Source organism: Canis lupus, chromosome 10, assembly GCF_011100685.1.
Source record: "Canis lupus familiaris isolate Mischka breed German Shepherd chromosome 10, alternate assembly UU_Cfam_GSD_1.0, whole genome shotgun sequence".
Taxonomy (NCBI): domain Eukaryota; kingdom Metazoa; phylum Chordata; class Mammalia; order Carnivora; family Canidae; genus Canis; species Canis lupus.
In genome coordinates, this window is record NC_049231.1 from 63,130,314 (window position 1) to 63,149,341 (window position 19,028).

Consider the following 19,028-nt stretch of genomic DNA (forward strand, 5'->3'; position numbering starts at 1 on the left):
GCAGTTATTATTATTATTATGAATTTATACAAAGTGTTCTGTAGATAATGCACACATTTTCTCCTTTGGTTCTCCTAATATCCCAGTAAGAGACACATTTATTAGAGTTCTTTTACATACAAGGAAACTGAGATTGAAGAAAGTTACATCTTAGTATCACCTCGCAAATGGCAGAGAATGGATCCTGTCCAGGATTCCCAATCCTCTTCCTCCACTCAAATCTTTTTCCTCTATCACTTTGCCTCCTTTGTTGGTTCTGAGATTTGTTTTGTGGGGAAGCTTTATTATGAATGAAACTGTTCCCAGGACTCTGACCTTGGTTCATGTTCAGGGTCTCAATGTACCTTACTCTGGATGACCTCGGGTAGTTTGTCCGCTGGTGAAATACTGACCATTGAAGGTGTTGCTACAGATTTTCTCCGTAAACACTTTTAGTGTTTAGGATAGAATTTTAGTGTTTAGGTTAGAATTCCAAAATACCAGTGATTTTTTTAGCCATAGACCATAATGGTTTGTATCTGAGATGCTCTGGACAAACGGTATTAAGAATCTTTAACTGGGGGTAAGGTTTATATCTGCACATGGCTAGCTAAAATTCAATGGTCCCATCTTTTAAGGGAACAGAGTAGATGGCAAACTCAGCCCTCTACCTGATGGGCAGGTGCTCACAACACATTTGACACTGAACATTGATCTGTCAAGGGGCTTTCTCACCCTGAAGAGTCGTTTAGGAAACTGGAACCTCAGTCATTTGTTTCTCTGGATGCTTAACGTTCATCTGTGTATGATGTGCCCCCCTGAACTCTTGAATGGGTTTAAACACCGCCTCTCCTGTACACTGTGAAGATGCACCAATTAAAAAAAAATAATAATAAAATTTTAAAAAATGCACCAATAACCAAGACTTTAAAGGGACAACAAAACACACCTGACAGCACAGCTGATTCGCCTGAGTTTTATGAGTCATGCACTATGGGGTACATCAGTTCTCCGCAAGTTGAAAAGAAAAAGCAGTAACTGCTTTTGCAAGTGCGACAGATGCTGGAGCAAGAGAAGTAAAGCTCTATACTTGATGCTCTCTAGAAATGGAGGCTCTCCAAGAAATCTTTTTTTTTTTTTTTGCAACGATCTCTTTGTGGAAAATTAAAAGATCTTCCAATCCAGCGCCCCGGTTCTGAGTACCTACCGTGGGGGTGCAGAGAAGGTGCGGACCGGGCCCACTGGGGGAGGGGGTTGGGCAGGGCGTCGCGCCTCCCGGCCGCGAGGCCGCCGCTCACCCAGCGGGACCCGAACCGCCCGCCAGCCAGCACCCGGCGCACACCCCGCCGCGGCCCGCGGCCGCCCCTGCATTACCCGCGCCTGCGCCCGCGGCGCCGCCTCCTCTCCGTCTTCCTCGTCCCTCAAGGCCGCGGCCGCCGCCGTCGCAGCCTCCGAGGGGTCTTCGCGTTGGGACTGGGCGGCCTGCGCTCCGGGGCTGGAATCTCCCGGGGACTGGAGGCGGGCGGCCGCCGGGGTCGCCGCTCGCTGCGAGGCTGCCATGGCCGCGCCGCCGAGGCCCGCGCTCGCCCGGGGCCGGGGAGCGGGCGCGGACTCCCGCCACCCGGCGGCTCCCGGCTGGGGCGGGCGGTTACCAAGGGCGCCGTAACCAGGGACGCTACAGGGGCCGCGAGGGGCCAAAAGGCCCCCGGACTCCCCTTCCGGCGGCGGGAAACCCGGGGCGGGCGCTTCCGGGAGGCGCGGCGCGAGGCTGAGCCTTCGGCCGGCTTAGAGGGTTGGCGGGCGGGAAGGGGCGCCTCTGCGCCAGCCTCCGCCTCGCCGCCCAGGTGCGCACTGCTCGCCTCGTACCGGCGAAACGACTCGCTTTGTAGGAAAAAACAATAGCGCGTTTTCATTCACTGAACTAACACGGTAGTGAAGGCGGCGGCGGAAAGCAGGCGATGCTGTCGCGCGGCGACCTCAGAGCAGCCGCGTGGTTCGCACCTGTTACCTGACACGGCTCCGCCGGAGCCCGAGAAGGGGGAGCAGAGGTACGTTCTGCTGATTGACCTGAGAGCTACCGGTCTTTTTTCTTCCTTTTTTTTCTTGGTTTGACCAATCAAAGCCCAGAGTTAGGTGGAGCCTGGCCCACCCACCAGTGATTGAAATTGCAGGTGCACGAAGCGGGCCTTTGCTGCAAGGGGCAAGGGTCCACCAACTTGGAACAGTAGCCGCAGACACATCCCACCTCCACCCCACCCCATCAGCAGCTCCCCACTCAAGATTTGGGCGTTTCAAGAGGCGGCTTCCCCCTGTCCCATGGGACTGCGGTGCAGCCTCAGCCACCTGCTACCTAAGTCCCTGCTGCCTCAGGCTGAGGCTGCCATCACCCTCTCCTCCCTATCCTTCAGCCTCGTCGTGCCCAGGAGCCCTAAGCTGCAGCATGTGCTGCATGTGCTGCATGTGCATGTGCTGCCTAGAACTTATCTCTGAGGTCTGAGCTCATTTTCTTTTTTTAAATCATTTTTTCTTTTCTAATCAAGCTTTACATCCATCATGGAGCTTGAACCAGGACTCTGAGATCAAGAGTCACACTCTCTACTGACTGAGCCAGCCAGGCACCTCTGAACTCTTCTTACCAAGCGTTTCTTGCATATGGAGCTGGAGTGTGAGTATCTGCAAAATCCCCCATTTCCCCACCTCCTTCAGGCTGTTCTTTGTTTTGGCTGAGACTTGCTTTGCATACTGGAACGGGTACTGGTTGGATTCTGAGCAGAAGCTAGAGCTAGAAGCTTATGAGGTATATGGATGCCATAAATATAGGGACTTCTAGTCATTCACATGCAGATGGTTCTGTGGCCACACGTGCCCCTCTTGGGGCCTGACCCCAAAACAGCAAGACAGACCTACATGCTGAAGCACTGCACATGGAAGATTAGAACAGAATAGAGGGATAAGTATGGAGGACCGGTCATGTGTGTATGTAGAAGAGCAGAAAAGTTTTTATTTGCCAACAATATTCTAAATTTGCAGATATCTAATGATATAGCTGCAAAGTATATAGGGCAGAAATGGACAGATTTATAAGAGCAAAATGACAAATCTTACGTCATCATAAGAAGAATGGTTTCTGTACTTTTGTATCGAGAGGTAACATACACAGTGAATTAAACATCTTAAATGCATAGTTGAATTTTGACAAATACATACACTCATGAGATCATACCAGTACTAAGATATAGAACATTTGCAGAGAAAGACAAATACCATATGATTTCCCTCATTTGTGGAATTTAAGAAACAAAACAGATAAACATATGGGAAAGAAAAAAAGAGAGACAGAGGGAAGCAAACCGTAAGAGACTCTTAACTATAGAGAACAAACTGAGGGTTGATGGAAGGAGATGGGTGGAGGATGGACTAAATAGGTGATGGGGATTAAGGAGGGCCCTTGTTATGATGAGCACTGGGTGTTATATGTAACTGATGAATCACTAAATTCTATTCCTGAAACCAGTATTACACTATGTGTTAACTAGAATTTAAGTAAAAATTTGAAATAGCAAAGAAAGATACAGGACATTTCCATTATTCCAGAAAGATCTCTTGTGCCCCTTCCCAGCCTATCCCCCATTCCATCCCTTTGACTGTTCTAGAACTTCACATAAATGGAATCATGTAGTATGTACTCCTTTTGCTTTCAGGTTTTTTGCTCAGAATACTAGTTTCTTTTGGTTTTTGTTTTTAATTCATCCATGTTGTGTATATGAGCAGCCTGTTCAGTTTAAAGTGCTGAATAGTATTCTTTGCTGAAAGATAATAGCTTTACAATACTGGAAGAATTTTCTTCGTTTTTAATTTTTTTGTATGTGTGTGTGCTCTTTCTAATGTAAGAGTTACAGACAAGGGATACTCAAATTTAATCTGCAGTATTAACATTGTCTTTTTTCACTTTTTTCTTAAAGATTTTTATTTTTAATCTCTACCCCCCACTGTGGGGCTTGAACCCACAGCCCAAGATAAAGAGTTGCACACTCTACCAACTGAGCCAGCCAGGCACCCCACTTTTTTACTTTTTAAAGTTTATCCATATACCTGTTGATGGTTACTTGGGTTGTTTCCTTTTTTCTCTTCTTCTTTTTTCTTTTTTCTGTCAGTTTAAGTCTTTCAAGAAGCAGACACCAAGGAGTTGGAAGTGCAAGAGATTTACTGGGGGAAATTCCTGTGAAAGATAAAAGGAGGAGTAGGAAGTCTCCAGACCAAGATATAGTCTAACACCTTAGAAAAGAGAGGGAAAGTAGAATAATTGTGTTGGAGGAGGTTGAAACTGCAATGTAACTCTGAGAAAGCCTCAGCCAGGTGAAAAAAAAGAGCTCTGGCACTTGGAGTAAAGAAGTGATGTTAGAACAACATGACCCTGGGATTCTTCTATAGAACAACTGCAAAATAAGATCATTGCTTCAGCAACAAACAGAAGCTACTGAAATAGCTGAAATGTACAGAATGCCTAGAAAAATTGGCAGATATGAGCAAAGCAAATCTGGAGGTTACAAAGCCTTGGATAACAAAACAAGTAACAGAAATTCTTGGGTTTGAAGAGGATGTTGTGACTGAGTTTACAACCAATTGGAAGTGAAGGACTGAACCAAAATAGAAGTTACTCCTTGAATTTAAGTATGTAGTACCATCACCTTATTAGGTTACAGCAGAGTAAGCGTCCCATTGTGCCTCTGACCCAACTCTTTTGGGTATATTTGGAGACTCCAGACTCCAGTATTATGAGAATCAACCTGACTGGGTTTTTGAATGGAAAAAAAAGTGCTGGAAAGTTAGTTTATGGGAGAACTTTGGCTCCTCCTATGCGACATCACTGGAATACATTCTGCTTTCCCAGACCCGAAGGAGAAATAAAGCAGAGGCAGAATGAAAAGAAACATTGGCATTTATGAAAAAGCAAGGTGAAAACAAAGATAAAGAGCAGAAAGAAAGAAAAAGCAGCAGAGAGAGAGAAAGGAGAGAGTCTTCCTGAAGCCCAAGAAGACTCCAATTCGTCTCTCTTTTCCCTAGAAGATAATCCTGCCCAGTGAGGAGAGAGAGAAAGCACAATTATGTTCAATTTCCCCATCAGAACCATGAGCCAGAGTCCTTCCCCAGCCCCAGAAAAAGAAAAACCAGCATTCCCAGAATCTTCAAGAAAACTAAAAAGAACCTTCAGTACAAGTCACCACTTCAGTGACATACTGAAAATTCCCCAACCTGAATCTGTACCAGAGCCTACGAACCTTTCCGGGGGGGGGGGGGGGGGGGGGGGGGAAGAAAAAGAGATTTGACCAAGACACTATTCTTCTCATGCTTGACCTGGTTGGCTCACCTAGCAGCAAGCCATCCCTAGGGAGGTCGCTATCTCCTTGAACTCCATCAAGGCTTAGAAGAGAGACAGAAAAAAGTACTCATCAGCATCCTTGTCTAGAAATAGCTCATTGTCTGCTTTGTCTGGTTGCCAATCACAAAAAACATCTGGCTCCCTCAAAAAAACTTGTAGGTTATGTCCTTCACATGCCCTCTGAGGAGAAGGCACCAATATCTCCAGCAACAACACCAAAAATTCATTTCCCAACCTCCCAGCAGCCAAGCTGTACCGACAAGCTCATGTTTCTGTATCTCTAAGGAGACCTTCAGGTAAAGGGACACAATATAAAGGTAATGAGAAAAGAGCCCCTCTCGCCAGCCCCAAAACCTGGAAAAGAGTTCATAAAGAGAACATAAAGGTGGCAAAATGGTTGCCACAGATTCTGTGCAGCAGAGACACCAAACCAGATGACAAAACCAGCAGTCTTCATCTGACTCTGGATCCTCCTTTTAGATGATGATGAGCGACTCAAGGGGTCCCATTTGAAAAATGGTGTGGATTCTCAGGCCTCTTTCTCACCACGAAAGCCAAAGGGCCAGGAAGAGGATTCCCTTGTGGTAGGTGGATTCCCTCCTCATCACCAGTAGAGGATGCCGTTTTCCTCCTCACTCCTCTTCAAGACGCTGGTCTTCCAAGGTCTTCCATGATGCTACTGAGGGAAGAGCCCCCTTCTCCTACCCCACATCAGTGCTCAATATTCTCAAGACGGTCTCCTCCAAAACAGATGAGATGTGTGTTTCTTCTCCACCTCCTAAACAAGGGCATCACCATCTCCACCCAAAGGGTCTTTCATTCTTCACCCCCCAAAGAAGTCGGCAACAGACTTCACCTGCATTGCTATCAAAGCATGGAAAAGAGTCTTCCCTGAGCCTATCTACCTAAAAAGAGCATTTGATCTCCCAGTGGCCTCCAGCTCCACAGACCTCAGAGTCTCCTGAGCCAGTAGCTAAAACCCCCAAGCACCTCCATCCCCTGTCCAGTCTCAGTCACCCTCTATAAACAGATGTCACTATAAACATGTCACTATAAACATGTCACTGATCAAAAAGACTGAAAGCCTGCCACCAAACCCATTACTGCAAGGAATCCCAAAGAAGGACATAGAAAGAGAAAGATGAAGAAAGAGAAGAAAGAAAGAAAGAGAAAGAAAGAAAAGAAAGAAAAGAAAAAAAAGAAAAGAAAAGAAAAGAAAAGAAAGAACAGGCCCCCCAAAAAAGAAACATAAGAAGGAAGAGGCTGCTACAGCTGTTTTTAACTCCTGCCACAGTTGCTGTTCCTATAGCCATATCAGCACAAGAAGAACCAGGGCTGAGCCAGAGACTAATGAAGCTGAGGATAACCTTCATGACTTAAAAAGCACCTGTGGGGGGCTGAGATCAATATGAAGGCTCGCATGTCCCAGTCATGGATGGAAATGTCTTGTTATTATGTAAAGTTTATTTGTTCTGTATGCAATTTGATATTGAAATTGCAAAAATGTGTTTTAACTTTAGACTATAACATTTGTTGTAATAAATGCTAAATTGAAGTTCCAAGGTATTAATACAGGGGCAGAGGGTCATGAATTTACACTAAAAACAGGGGATGAACTTCTGATACATACTACAAGGTTGATGAACCATGAAAACCTTATGCTGAGTGAAAGAAATGGCCACACACAGTCTGATTCCACTTCTATGAAATGTCCAGGATAGGCAAGTCCACAGAGACAGAAAGGTTAGTGGTTTCCTGGGACTGGGGAGAGGGGAAATAGGGAGTGACTACTAGAGGGAATGGGGCTTTTGTTTGGGGTGATGAAAATGTTCTGGGGGATCCCTGGGTGGCTCAGCGGTTTAGCATGTGCCTTCGGCCCAGGGTGTGATCCTGGAGTCCCGGGATCGAGTCCCACATCGGGCTTCCTGCATGGAGCCTGCTTCACCCTACGCCTATGTCTCTTCCTCTCTTTCTCTCTCTGTCTCTCATGAATAAATAAATAAAATCTTTTAAAAAAATGTTCTGGAATTAGTGGTGATAGCTGTGAATATGCTAAAAACACTGAATTGTACACTTAAAAATTATAAAAGTAATAAACTTCAAAAAAGTGTTTTGTGGGGGGATCCCTGGATGGCTCAGTGGTTTGGCGCCTGCCTTCGGCTCAGGGCATGATCCTGGAGTCCCGGGATCAAATCCCACATCAGGCTGCATGGAGCCTGCTTCTCCCTCTGCCTGTGTCTCTGCCTCTTTCTCTCTCTGTCTCTCATGAATAAATAAATAAAATCTTTAAAAAAAAAAAAAGTGTTTTGTGTAGGATGTTGCTAAAGCAGTGTTCTAGGAACTAATCTTAAATGCTTATGTTAGAAAAGAAAGGCTCAAAAAAAAAAAAGGCTCAAAATTAGTGAACTAATATAATCCAACTTAAGAAGAAAAAAAAGTAGAAGTATGGAAATACCCAAAGAAAGTAGAAATAAGGGATGCCTGGGTGGCTCAGTGTTTGAGCATCTGCCTTTGGGTCAGGGCATAATCTGGGAGTTCCAGGATCAAATCCCGCATGGGGCTCCCTGCATGGAGCCTGCTTCTCCCTCTGCCTGTGTCTCTGTACCTCTCTGTCTCTCATGAATTAAAAAAAAAAAAGAAAAAAAAATTCAAAAGAAAGTAGAAATAATAAGCATGTAAAACTAAAGAAATGTAAGACAAATGTGCAATAGAGAAAATCAACAGAGCCAAAATTAATTCTTTGAAAAGACTAATATAAGCAGAAAAGTCATAAAATAATCTCAAATAAATACCAAAAAATTGGGCAGCCCGGGTGGCTCAGCAGTTTAGCGCCACCTTCAGCCCAGGGTGTGATCCTGGAGACCAGGGATCCAGTCCCACATCAGACTCCCTGCATGGAGCCTGCTTCTCCCTCTGCCTGTGTCTGTGCCTCTCTCTCTCGTGTCTCTCATGAATAAGTAAAATCTTAAAAAAAAAAATACCAAAAAAATTGACATCCATACATGTTTAAAACAAATCTCTTAAGAAACTAGGAACAAAAGGAAAATTCCTTAACTCAATAAAGGACATCTAGCAAACAAACAAAAAATAACAATCATACTTATTGGTGAAAAGATGGGTGAAACCAAGATGCCCTCTGTATTAATTATCTATGTAATGTTATATAAAGTACTTCTCTAAAACAATAAAACATAATTACCTCATCTAGTTTCTAAGGGTCAGAAGTTTGGGATAGCTTAGCTGAATGGTTCAGGCTCAGGATTTCTTAAAGGGTAAGTCAAGTTGTTAGGGACACAGTCATTTCAAGGCTCAACTGAGAGATCGGAAGAATCTGCTTCCAAGCTCACTCATGTGATTGTTGACAGGCCTTATTTCCTTGCTGGCTGTCCGCTGAAGGCCTGTCTCCATAAAGCTCCATTTCATAGCAGCTTGTTCCTCTCAAGATCAAATAATTCAGGAGAGAGCAAAAACCAGAGTGTCCAAGACAGAATCTACGGTGTTTTATGATCTAATCCTGGGAGTGACCTATCCCTTCTGTTCCATGCCTGGTGATCATATGCTATCATCCAACCCTGGTGCACTGAGGGAAAGGGTGGGGGTTACACAAGATTGTGAATACCAGAAGGCAGAAATTATTAGTTGCTATCTGGCGACCACACCCACTGTGATCATTTCTATTCTGCATTTGTACTCTAGGTCCTAGCCAGCGAGAAAGGATAGAAAAAGAAATGAAAGGTATATGGATTGGAAAGGGAGGGTGAAAAACTCTCAATACTTACAAATGACTTAATTGTGTAGAAGATCTCTCAAAAAGAGAGGTAAGTTATTAGAGTGATATAAATTAACAAGGTTGGTGGATACAAAATCAATTTACAAAATCAATTCCATTTCTTTCTGTGCTTTATTTTGGATAGTTTCTGAGGTCATTCCCTCAAGTTTACTCCTTTTCTTCAGCAATATCTAAACTGCTATTAATCCTATCCAGAGTATTGAATTTTTCATTTGTAAACATTTCATTTCAATCTATCTTATATCCTTCATTTTCTCCTCATCATGTTCATATTTTCTTTTACATGCTTGAGTGTACATGGAAAATTTATAAAAGCTGTTTTCAGGGGGCACCTGAGTGGCCCAGTCAGTTAAATGCCTGCCTTCAGCTGAGATCATGATCTCAGGGTTCTGGGATTGAGCCCCGCATAGGGTTCCCTGCTCAGTAGGGAGTCTGCTTCTCCTCCCTCTGCTCCTCTCCTCCCACCTCGACTCATGCTCTCTCTCAAATAGATAGATAGATAGATAGATAGATAGATAGATAGATAGATAGATAAATAAATAAATAAATAAATAAATAAATAAATAAATAAAATTTGTTTTAAAAGCTGTTAAGTCTGACATTCTATCATTTCTGGATTTGTTTCTCTTGGTTGATTTTTTTCTCCATTATACATAGTTTCCTGCTTCTTTATGTGACTGGTGTGTTTTCAGTTTTTATTGTGGCAAAATATACATAAAATTTACCATCTTAACAATTTATAAGCATATAGTTCAGTGGTATTAAATACATTTGCCCTATTGTGTAACCATCACTACCAACCATCCCCAGGACTTTTCCTCTTGTAAAACTGAAATGCCACACTCCCAGAATGAGAACTTCCCATTCTCCAATCCTGCCAGCCCTGGCAACCACCATTCTTACTTTCTGTTTCTATGATTTTTGAGTACTCTAAGTACTTCATATAAGTGGGATCATATTTATCTTTTTTGTGACTGGTTTATTTCATCCAGCATAATGTCCTCAAGGTTCATTTATGTTGTAGCATATGTTGGAAATTCCTTCCTTTTATTTTTTTTTAATTTTTATTTATTTATGATAGTCACAGAGAGAGAGAGAGAGAGGCAGAGACACAGGCAGAGGGAGAAGCAGGCTCCATGCATGGGGAACCCGACGTGGGATTCAATCCTGGGTCTCCGGGATCGCGCCCTGGGCCAAAGGCAGGCGCCAAACCGCTGCACCACCCAGGGATCCCGGAAATTCCTTCCTTTTAAAAGCCTGAATAATCTTCCACTGTATGTATGTGTGTGTGTATATGTATATAATATACATATTATATATAAATATTACATTTTTCTTATCCATTCATTCATCAGTGGCCACTTGGGTTGCTTCCATGTTTTAGCCTTTGTGAATAATGTTACTATGAATGAGGGTGTACAAGTATCTCTTTGAGAGCCTGCTTTCAGTTCTTTTGGGTGTATACACAGAAGCAGAATTGCTAGATCATATGGTAATCCTAGTTTTAATTTTTTGAGGAACTGTCCTACTGTTTTCAACAGCAGCTGTACCATTTCACGTTCCCATCAACAGTGCACAAGGGTTCCAATTTTTTTACATCCTTTTCAACACTTGTTGCTTTCTGGCTTGGTTAGGTTTTTATAGTAGCCATCCTAATGGGTGTGAGATGGTATCTCATTGTAGTTTTAACTTGCATTTCCCTAATGTTTAGTGATGTTGGACATCTTTTCATGCGCTTATTGGCCATTTGTGTATGTACGTTCCCTGGAGAAATGTCTGCTCAAGTCCTTTGCCCATTTTTGAATTGGGTTTGTAAATTGTTTGTTTTTTGCTTATTGTTGCTTAGTTTTAGGAATTCTGTACATATTCTAGAATTTAATCCCTTATGAAAGATAAGATTTGCAAATACCTTTTCCCTTTCTGTAGGTTGCTTTTTACTTCGTTGATAGTGCCTTTTGATACACAAAACTTTTAAATTTTTGTGAAGTCCATTTTATTTTTTTTCTTTTGTTACCTATGCTTTTGGTGTCATATTGAAGAAATCACTGCCAAATCCAACGTGGTTTTCTTCTAAAAGTTTTATTGTTTTGTCTTACATGTACATATTTGATCTACTTTGAGTTAATTTTTCATATATAGTGTTTGATAAGGGTCCAACCTCATTCTTCAGCATGTGGACATCCAGTTTTCCAGCACCATTTGTTGAAAAGATTGCCCTTTCCCCATTGAATGGTCTTTGCTCTCTTGTCAGAGTTCCTTAAATTGTACAGTTAGGATGTTGATTTGAGATCTTTCTTGTTTTATATTTATAAATTTCCCCCTTAGTGCTGCTTTCACTGTTTCCCATAAGTTTTGGTATGTTGTGTTTTCATTTTTATTCATCTCTAAGTACATTTTAATTTCCCTAGTGACTTTTCTTTGATCTATTGGTTGCTTAAAAGAATGTTAATTTCTACAATTTTATAATTTTCCAGTTTACCTTGTTATTTTTAAATTTCTTTATTTATTGAGAAATAATTAACATGAGTTTTAAGTACATGATTTGATATTTCTATAGATTGTAAAATGATCACAGTAAATGAGAACTTTTCAGATTTACTTTTAGCAATTTTCAAATATATAATACAGTATTAACTACAGTCACTATGCTGTATTTTATATCCCCATGACTTAGTTAGAACCTTGTACCTTTTAACCATCTTCATTCACTTCACCACAACTCCCACCCCCCACCCCCCACCTCTGGCAACCCCCAATTTGTTCTCTGTATCTATGAGTTCATTTTTATGTTTTTAGATACTACATATAAGTGAGATCATACAGTATTTGTCTCTGATATATTTCACTTAGCACAATGCCCTGAAAGTCCATCCATATTGTCACAAATAGCAAGATTTTCTTATTATGCCTGAATACTATTCCATTTCTTTATCCTTATCCATTCAGCTATTGATGGACACAGGTTACTTCCATATCTTGGCTGTTGTAATAGGATTTGTTGAAAAGGTTGAATGAATATGAAGTGCATGTATCTTTTTGAATTAGTGTTTTCATTTCCTTCGGATTAATATTCAGAAGTGGAATTGCTGGATCATATGGTAGTTCTAATTTTTTGAGGAACCTCCACTGTTTGCTACAGTGGCTGCAACAATTTACATTCCCACCAACAGTGCACAAAGGTTCCCTTTTCTCCACACCCTTACCAACACTGTTATCTTTTTGAGAATAGCCATTCTAACAGGTGTGGTATCTCATGATAGTTTTGATTTGCACTTCCCTAATGATTAGTGATGTTAAATACCTTTTCATGTACTTGTTGGCTCTCTGTATGTCTTCTTCTGTTATTTATTTTTAAAGATTTTATTTCTTTATTCATGAGAGACACACACAGAGAGAGAGAGGCAGAGACACAGGCAGAAGGAGAGGCAGGCCTCTTACCGGGAGCCTGATGCGGGACTTGATCCCAGGTCTCCAGGATCATGACCTGAGCTGAAGACAGATGCTCAACTGCTGAGCCACCCACATGTGCTAATTCTGTCAGTTTTTGCTTCATACATTTTGATGTTATTGTTAGGTGCATAAGTATTTGTAATTGTTATACTTACTTGGTAGATTGAGCCTTTTTACATATAATGTCCTGTTTCTTTTAACTTCTTAAAATTTAAATTCTAGGGGCACCTGGGTGGCTCAGTCAGTTAAGCATCTGCCTTTGGTTCAGGTCATGATCCTAGGGTCCTGGGATCAAGCCCCACATCTGGCTCCCTGCTCTGTATGGAGCCTGCTTCTCCCTCTGTCGTTCCCTCTTCTTGTGCTCTGTGTTAAGTAAATTTTAAACATCTTTTTTTTAAAAATTTAAAAAAAATTTATTTATGATAGTCACACAGAGAGAGAGAGAGAGGCAGAGACATAGGCAGAGGGAGAAGCAGGCTCCATGCACTGGGAGCCCGACGTGGGATTTGATCCCGGGTCTCCAGGATCACGCCCTGGGCCAAAGGCAGGTGCCAAACCGCTGTGCCACCCAGGGATCCCAAATTTTAAAAATCTTAAAAAAAATTTAAATTGTTTTGTCTGTTATTAGTATAGCCACTTGGGGTTTTGTTGTTGTTTTTTGTTTGCTTTTGTAGAGTATGAGAGAGAAGGGGGGAAAGGAGAGGGAGAAGCTTTTTTAAGATTTATTTTTATCGGGCAGCCCTGGCGGCTCAGCGATTTAGTGCTGCCTTCAGTCCAGGGCCCGATCCTGAATACCCAGGATCGAGTCCCACATCGGGCTCCCTGCATGGAGCCTGCTTCTCCCTCTGCCTGTGTCTCTGTCTCTCTCATTCTGTGTGTCTCATGAATAAATAAATAAAATCTTAAAAAAAATTTATTTTTATTTATTTGGTGTGCGCACCAAAGTGGGGGGAGGGGCAGAGGGAGAGAATCTCAAGCAGACTCCCTGCTGAGCATGGAGCCCAATGTGGACTCCATCTCAAGACCCTGAGACCATGACGTGAGCCAAAACTAAAAGACCATCACTCAACCAATGGAGTCAACCTAGGCACCCCAGAATTTAAGCAGGCTTCACACTTAGTGTAGAGCCTGATATAGGGCTCAGATATGGGGCTCAGTCTCATGACTCTGAGATCATGACCTGAGCTGAAATCAAGAGTTGGACACTAAACTGAGCCACTCAAGCACCCCTATAGGGATTCTTTACATCACCCTTTCATGTTTGATCTATTTGTCTTTGGATCTCAAGTGAAATCCAAAACTAGACAAACTAGTTGGATCATGTTTGTATCCTTTCTGCCAATTGGTCTTCTGATTGAAGAGTTTAACCTATTTACATTGTAAGTAATTACTGATAAGGAGGGACTTATGTCTGTCATTTTTCTCTTTTTTTAAGGATTTACTTATTAGGGCGCCTGGGTGGCTGTTGGTTGAGCATCTGACTCCTGGTTTCCGCTCAGGTCATGATCTCAGGGTGGTGAGATTAAGCCCAACATGGGGCTCCACACTCAGCAGGGAGTCTGCTTGAGGACTTCCTCTCTCCCTCTGCTCCTCCCTCCCTCGTGCACATGCACTCTCTTTTTAAAAAATTGTGAGTGTTCACACCAGCAGGGGGAGAGGCAGAGGGAGGCAGCATCCCAGCGAGTGTAGAGCTGGACCTGGGGCTGATCTCAGACCCTGAGATCATGACCTGAGCCAAAACCAAGAATCAGATACTTAACTGCCTGAGCCACCGAGGTGCCCCCGTCATTTTTAAATAGGTCTTACATTGTTTTTTGTCCATTTCCTGACTTGTCTTTTTTTTTTTTTTAATCCATTTAGAGAGAGTGAGTGTGAAAGGGGTGGGGCAGAGAGAGGGAGACAAGCAGGCTCCCTAACAGGGAGCTTGACATGGGGCTCAATCCCAGGACCCCGAGAGCATGAGCCCAGTGGAAACCAAGAGCTGGATGCTTAACAACTGAGCCACCCAGGCATCTGTGTCTTTTGTCTTTTTTTATGGTGAAATATTTAAATTCCTCCCCTATTTTCTTTTGTGTATATTCTATAGCTATTTTCTTTGTGGTTACCATGGAGACATTTAACATCTTAAATTCATAACACTCTAACCTGAATTTATGCCAGCTTAATTTCAGTAACACAAAACCACTCCTTTACAGATCCCCACTTTTTCATTGTCCTTTCATCTGCATGACCAATAATTTTTGATTGAATTGTCAGATATCATGAATTTTAAGTTACTGAGTGCTGGATTTTATCATTTAAAGTTTTCAATTTTTTAAAAAGATTTACTTATTTTAGAGAGTGTGCATGCATGGCGGGGGGTGTAGAGGGAGAACCCCATGCTGACTCCCCGCTGACTCCTCCCCAACTCAGGGTTCAATTCCATGATCCTGAGACTGAGACCTGCACTGAAATCAAGAGCTGGATGATTGACTAAACCACTCTGGGACCCTGAAGTTTTGCTTTGATACATAGCTATTTGGGATTAGTTTGATCCTTTAAAAAAAATCCTGTTATGGGGACACCTGGGTGGCTCAGCAGGTTGGGTGCCTGCCTTCGGCTCGGGCTGTGATCCTGGGGTCCGGGATCAGGTCCCACGTCACGCTCCCTGCATGGAGCCTGCTTCTCCCTCTGCCTGTCTCTCATGAATAAATAAATAAATCTTAAAAAAAAAAAAAGAAAACCTGTTTTGAAGAGTCTAGAGAAGTCTTTATTGCAGAGCTCATTTAGCATCAATGCTAAGGCAATAATAGCCTTCTGTAGGCTCTACTGAATTTTCCTGGTCCTTTGTAAACTTCGGCCTACTACCTTCCAGATGGTTGTTCCATGGACTCTAGAAAAGAGCCCCCAGATAGAAAAATAAATACTCAGCCAAGAACTCAAGACTACTCTTCCACACAAGCTTCCTCTTGTAGTACTTTGTCCAACTTCTAGCCACTTCAGTTATTCTGAATTTTGATCTTTATCTCCATGAACAAGATTACTGGAAAAATAATCTGTATATTCAAGGGCAAAAAATTCAAAGGGATCTACACTTAGACATGTTATAGTAAAAATGTCGAGAAAAACCTTAAACCAACAAGTGGACAACTTGAGCAAAATGCTAATTTCAAAATTTGCTTGTAATTTCCTCAGAAAAAGGTGAGCACAAGAAAAATGCACCCAGCTAAATTAAACTGCCTAATAACATACATACAAAACCTCAATATGCATTGGTACATCAATTCACTGTTACGAGCTACACCTATCCACATCAGGTGTCACAACTTTGTCATGTTTAGGATAACCCTATCACTTTGCAATGATAGCTGCAACTTAATATCCACTGTCACAAGCCAGTTTTAGGTATTTCTCAAGGTAAAGTGGCATATTTAATATCGAATGTATTTAACTATTTAACACGTGTATGTTTCTATTAGATTTGTTCCTGATGAAGTTTTTGAATGTTGTGTCCTTAATCGCATTTCCCAAGTCCTATGATATCTGTTGCACAATTTTGCATATCATCATTTTTAGGAATGTCATTTACAGAATTTCAATGTGGCAAAATGCCAGTAATTGTTTAGACAAGGATATATAATGGTTCATGCTAATTCTTTAAACTTTTTTAAGTATTTGAGACTTTTTCATAATAAAAAGTTAATGGTTAGGAGTAATTAGCACTCAAGAGAATAAAAGCGAAGTGTGCAAAATCTTTGCCCCATTAGGGCACAATACTATTCCATCTATTATTATTTTTTAAGACTTTATTTACTTGAGAGTGTGCACAAACGGGAGGAGCAGTAGAGGGAGAGGGAGAAGCAGGCTCCCTACTCAGCAGGGAGGCTAATCCCAGAGTCCTGGGATCATGACCTAAGCCCAAAGCAGACGCTTAATTGACAGTCACTCAGGTACCCCTCCCTTATTAAAAAAGCCCATCTTTTAATATTTAACAAGATAGATTTCCCTTTGTTTTAGAATTATATAACTATATAAAGATCTCTTTTTGAGTAATCTTATTTGGTCTCCCATTTCCTAAAATATAACTGGTTTAGGGCAGCCCGGGCAGCTCAGCAGTTTAGCACTGCTTTCAGCCCAGGGCGTGGTCCTGGAAACCTGGGATGGAGTCCCACGTCAGGCTCCCTGCATGGAGCCTGCTTCTCCCTCTGCCCTCTCTGTCTCTCATGAATAAATAAAATCTTAAAACAAAACAAAACCATACTCATACTTAGTGGTTTAATACAGATCAAAACAAATTTAACAGAAAAAATGAGTAAGAAACTTGTCCTTTCAAGAGTTCCCTTTTTAATAATTTTGTTATTGGAAAAAAAAAAAAAAACTTTGTTATTGGGACGCTTGGGTGGCTCAGCAGTTGAACGTCTGCCTTTGGCTCAGGGTGTGATCCTGGAGTTCCAGGATCAAGTTCTGCATCGGGCTTCCTGTAGGGAGCCGGCTTCTCCCTCTGCCTGTCTCTGCATTTCTGTCTCATGAGTTAAGTAAAAATCTTTAAAATTTTTGTTATATAAACAATTTCTATTATTTAGATATAACCTATAAATCTTGTGCTGAGTAATGGTTAAATTCAAATATAAATCATTTGGGGTACCTGGGTGGTTCAGTTGGTTAAACATGTGCCTTTGGCTCACATCATTCCAGGGTCCTGGGATCGAGCCCCACATCACGCTCTCTTCTTAGCTGGAAGCCTTTTTCTCCCTCTCCCTCTGCCTCCCCCGCCCCCCTGCTTGTGTGCTCTAATAAAATTTCAAAAAACAACAAATATAAGTCATTTGGATTACAGTATTTTGACTTAAAAGTTTTTAGAATATACTTCATTATCCATTAAAATGAGAGTAAACTGAATTAAATTCTAGATAATCCAGAAATAGCCATCTAAACACACTAAGACTTACCATTTACCAAATTAGTTATTTTCAGTTAATTACTTGTCAGATGCAATGGAACATTCTCCAGAAAAGATCACATACTGGGTCACAAATCAGGTCTTAAGCAGTACCAAAAGACTGGGTTCATTCCCTGCATATTTTTGGACCACAATACTCTGAACTGGAACTCAATCACAAGAGAAAATTTGGAAAGAATTCAAATACATGGAGGCTAAAGAGCATCCTACTAAAGAATGAATGGGTCAAGCATGAAATTAAAGAATTTTACAAATTCATGGAAACAAATGAAAATGAAAACACAACTGTTCAAAACTTTGGGATACAGCAAAAGCAATCCTAAGGAGGGAAGTATATAGAGACCTATCTATAGGTCTCAAATATACAACTTAACCTTACACTTAAAGGAGTGGTACAAAGAACAGCAAGTAGAGCCTGAACCCAGCAGAAGAGAAAAGGGGCACCTGGGTGGCTCAGTGGTTGAGTGCCTGCCTTTGGCTCAGGTCTTGATCCCAGCGTCCTGGGATCAAATCCTGAATAGAGCTCACCGCAGGGAGCCTGCTTCTCCCTCTGCTTATGTCTCTGCCTCTCTCATGTATAAATATTTCTTTTTAAAAGAAGAGAAATAATAAAGATTAGACCAGAAATCAATGAAATAGAAACCAAAAGACTACAACAGATCAACAAAACTAAGAGCTGATTCTTTGAAAGAATTAAGATGGATAAACCCTTGGCCAGACTTATCAAAAAGAAAAAAGAAAGGACCCAAATAAATAAAATCATGAATGAAAAAGATCACAAGAAACACTGAAAAAATATAATTATATGAACATATTATAAGCAACTATATGTCAACAAATTAGGCAATCTGGAAGAAATGGATGCATTCCTAGAGACCTATGAGCTACCAAAACTGAAACAAGAAGAAACAGAAAACCTGAAGAGACCCATAACCAGCAAGGAAATTGAAGCAGTAATCAAAAATCTCCCAACAAGAGTCCAGAGCCAGGTGGCTTGCCAGGGGAATTCAACGAAACATTTAAAGAATACCTATTTGATTGAAGCTGTTTCAAAAAATAGAAATGGAAGGAAAACGTCCAAACTTTCTATGAGGCCAGCATTACTTTGAAGTCAAAACCAGAGAAAGACCCTACCAAAAAGGAGAATTACAGAATAGCCCCGATGAATATGGATGCAAAAATTCTCACCAATACTAGCCAATAGGATCCAACAGTAAAGGATTATTCACCATGACCAAGTGGGACTTATTCCTGGGCTGCAAGGGTGGTTCAACATCAACAAATCAATGTGATATACATTAATAAAAAAAAGGACAAAAACCATATAATCCTCTCCATAGATACAGAAAAAGCATTTGACAAGTAAGCATCCCATCTTGATTAAAAGTCTTCACAGTGTAGGGAATAGAGAACATATCTCAAATCATAAAACCATATACGAAAAGCCCATAGCGAATATTCTCAATGGGGAAAAACGGAGAGCTTTTTCC

General features: G+C 41.5%; 1 protein-coding gene and 1 long non-coding RNA gene across 16 annotated transcripts in view; one reads left to right on the forward strand and one right to left on the reverse strand.

The window, feature by feature from the left end:
* The window catches only part of FAM161A (FAM161 centrosomal protein A), a 65,196-nt gene extending 63,642 nt beyond the window's left edge, over nucleotides 1-1,554 (reverse strand). For 14 of the 15 annotated variants that reach the window (XR_005366105.1, XR_005366107.1, XR_005366106.1 and 11 more), the window contains exon 1: nucleotides 1,354-1,554. Coding sequence is in view for 5 of the 15 variants with exons in the window: in XM_038551372.1 (XP_038407300.1) it covers nucleotides 1,354-1,539 (186 nt within the window). In the remaining 10 variants the exon portion in view is untranslated. Of the gene's footprint in view, nucleotides 1-714; nucleotides 839-1,353 lie in introns of all 15 variants that reach the window. The other variant, XR_005366109.1, reaches the window with a different exon arrangement.
* A 155-nt stretch (nucleotides 1,555-1,709) lies between these two features.
* LOC102157224 lies at nucleotides 1,710-5,278 on the forward strand. Its single transcript, XR_005366115.1, has 3 exons — nucleotides 1,710-2,027; nucleotides 2,520-2,644; nucleotides 4,134-5,278. It is a non-coding gene; the product is annotated as an uncharacterized LOC102157224 (long non-coding RNA).
* The last annotated feature ends 13,750 nt before the right edge of the window (nucleotides 5,279-19,028 follow it).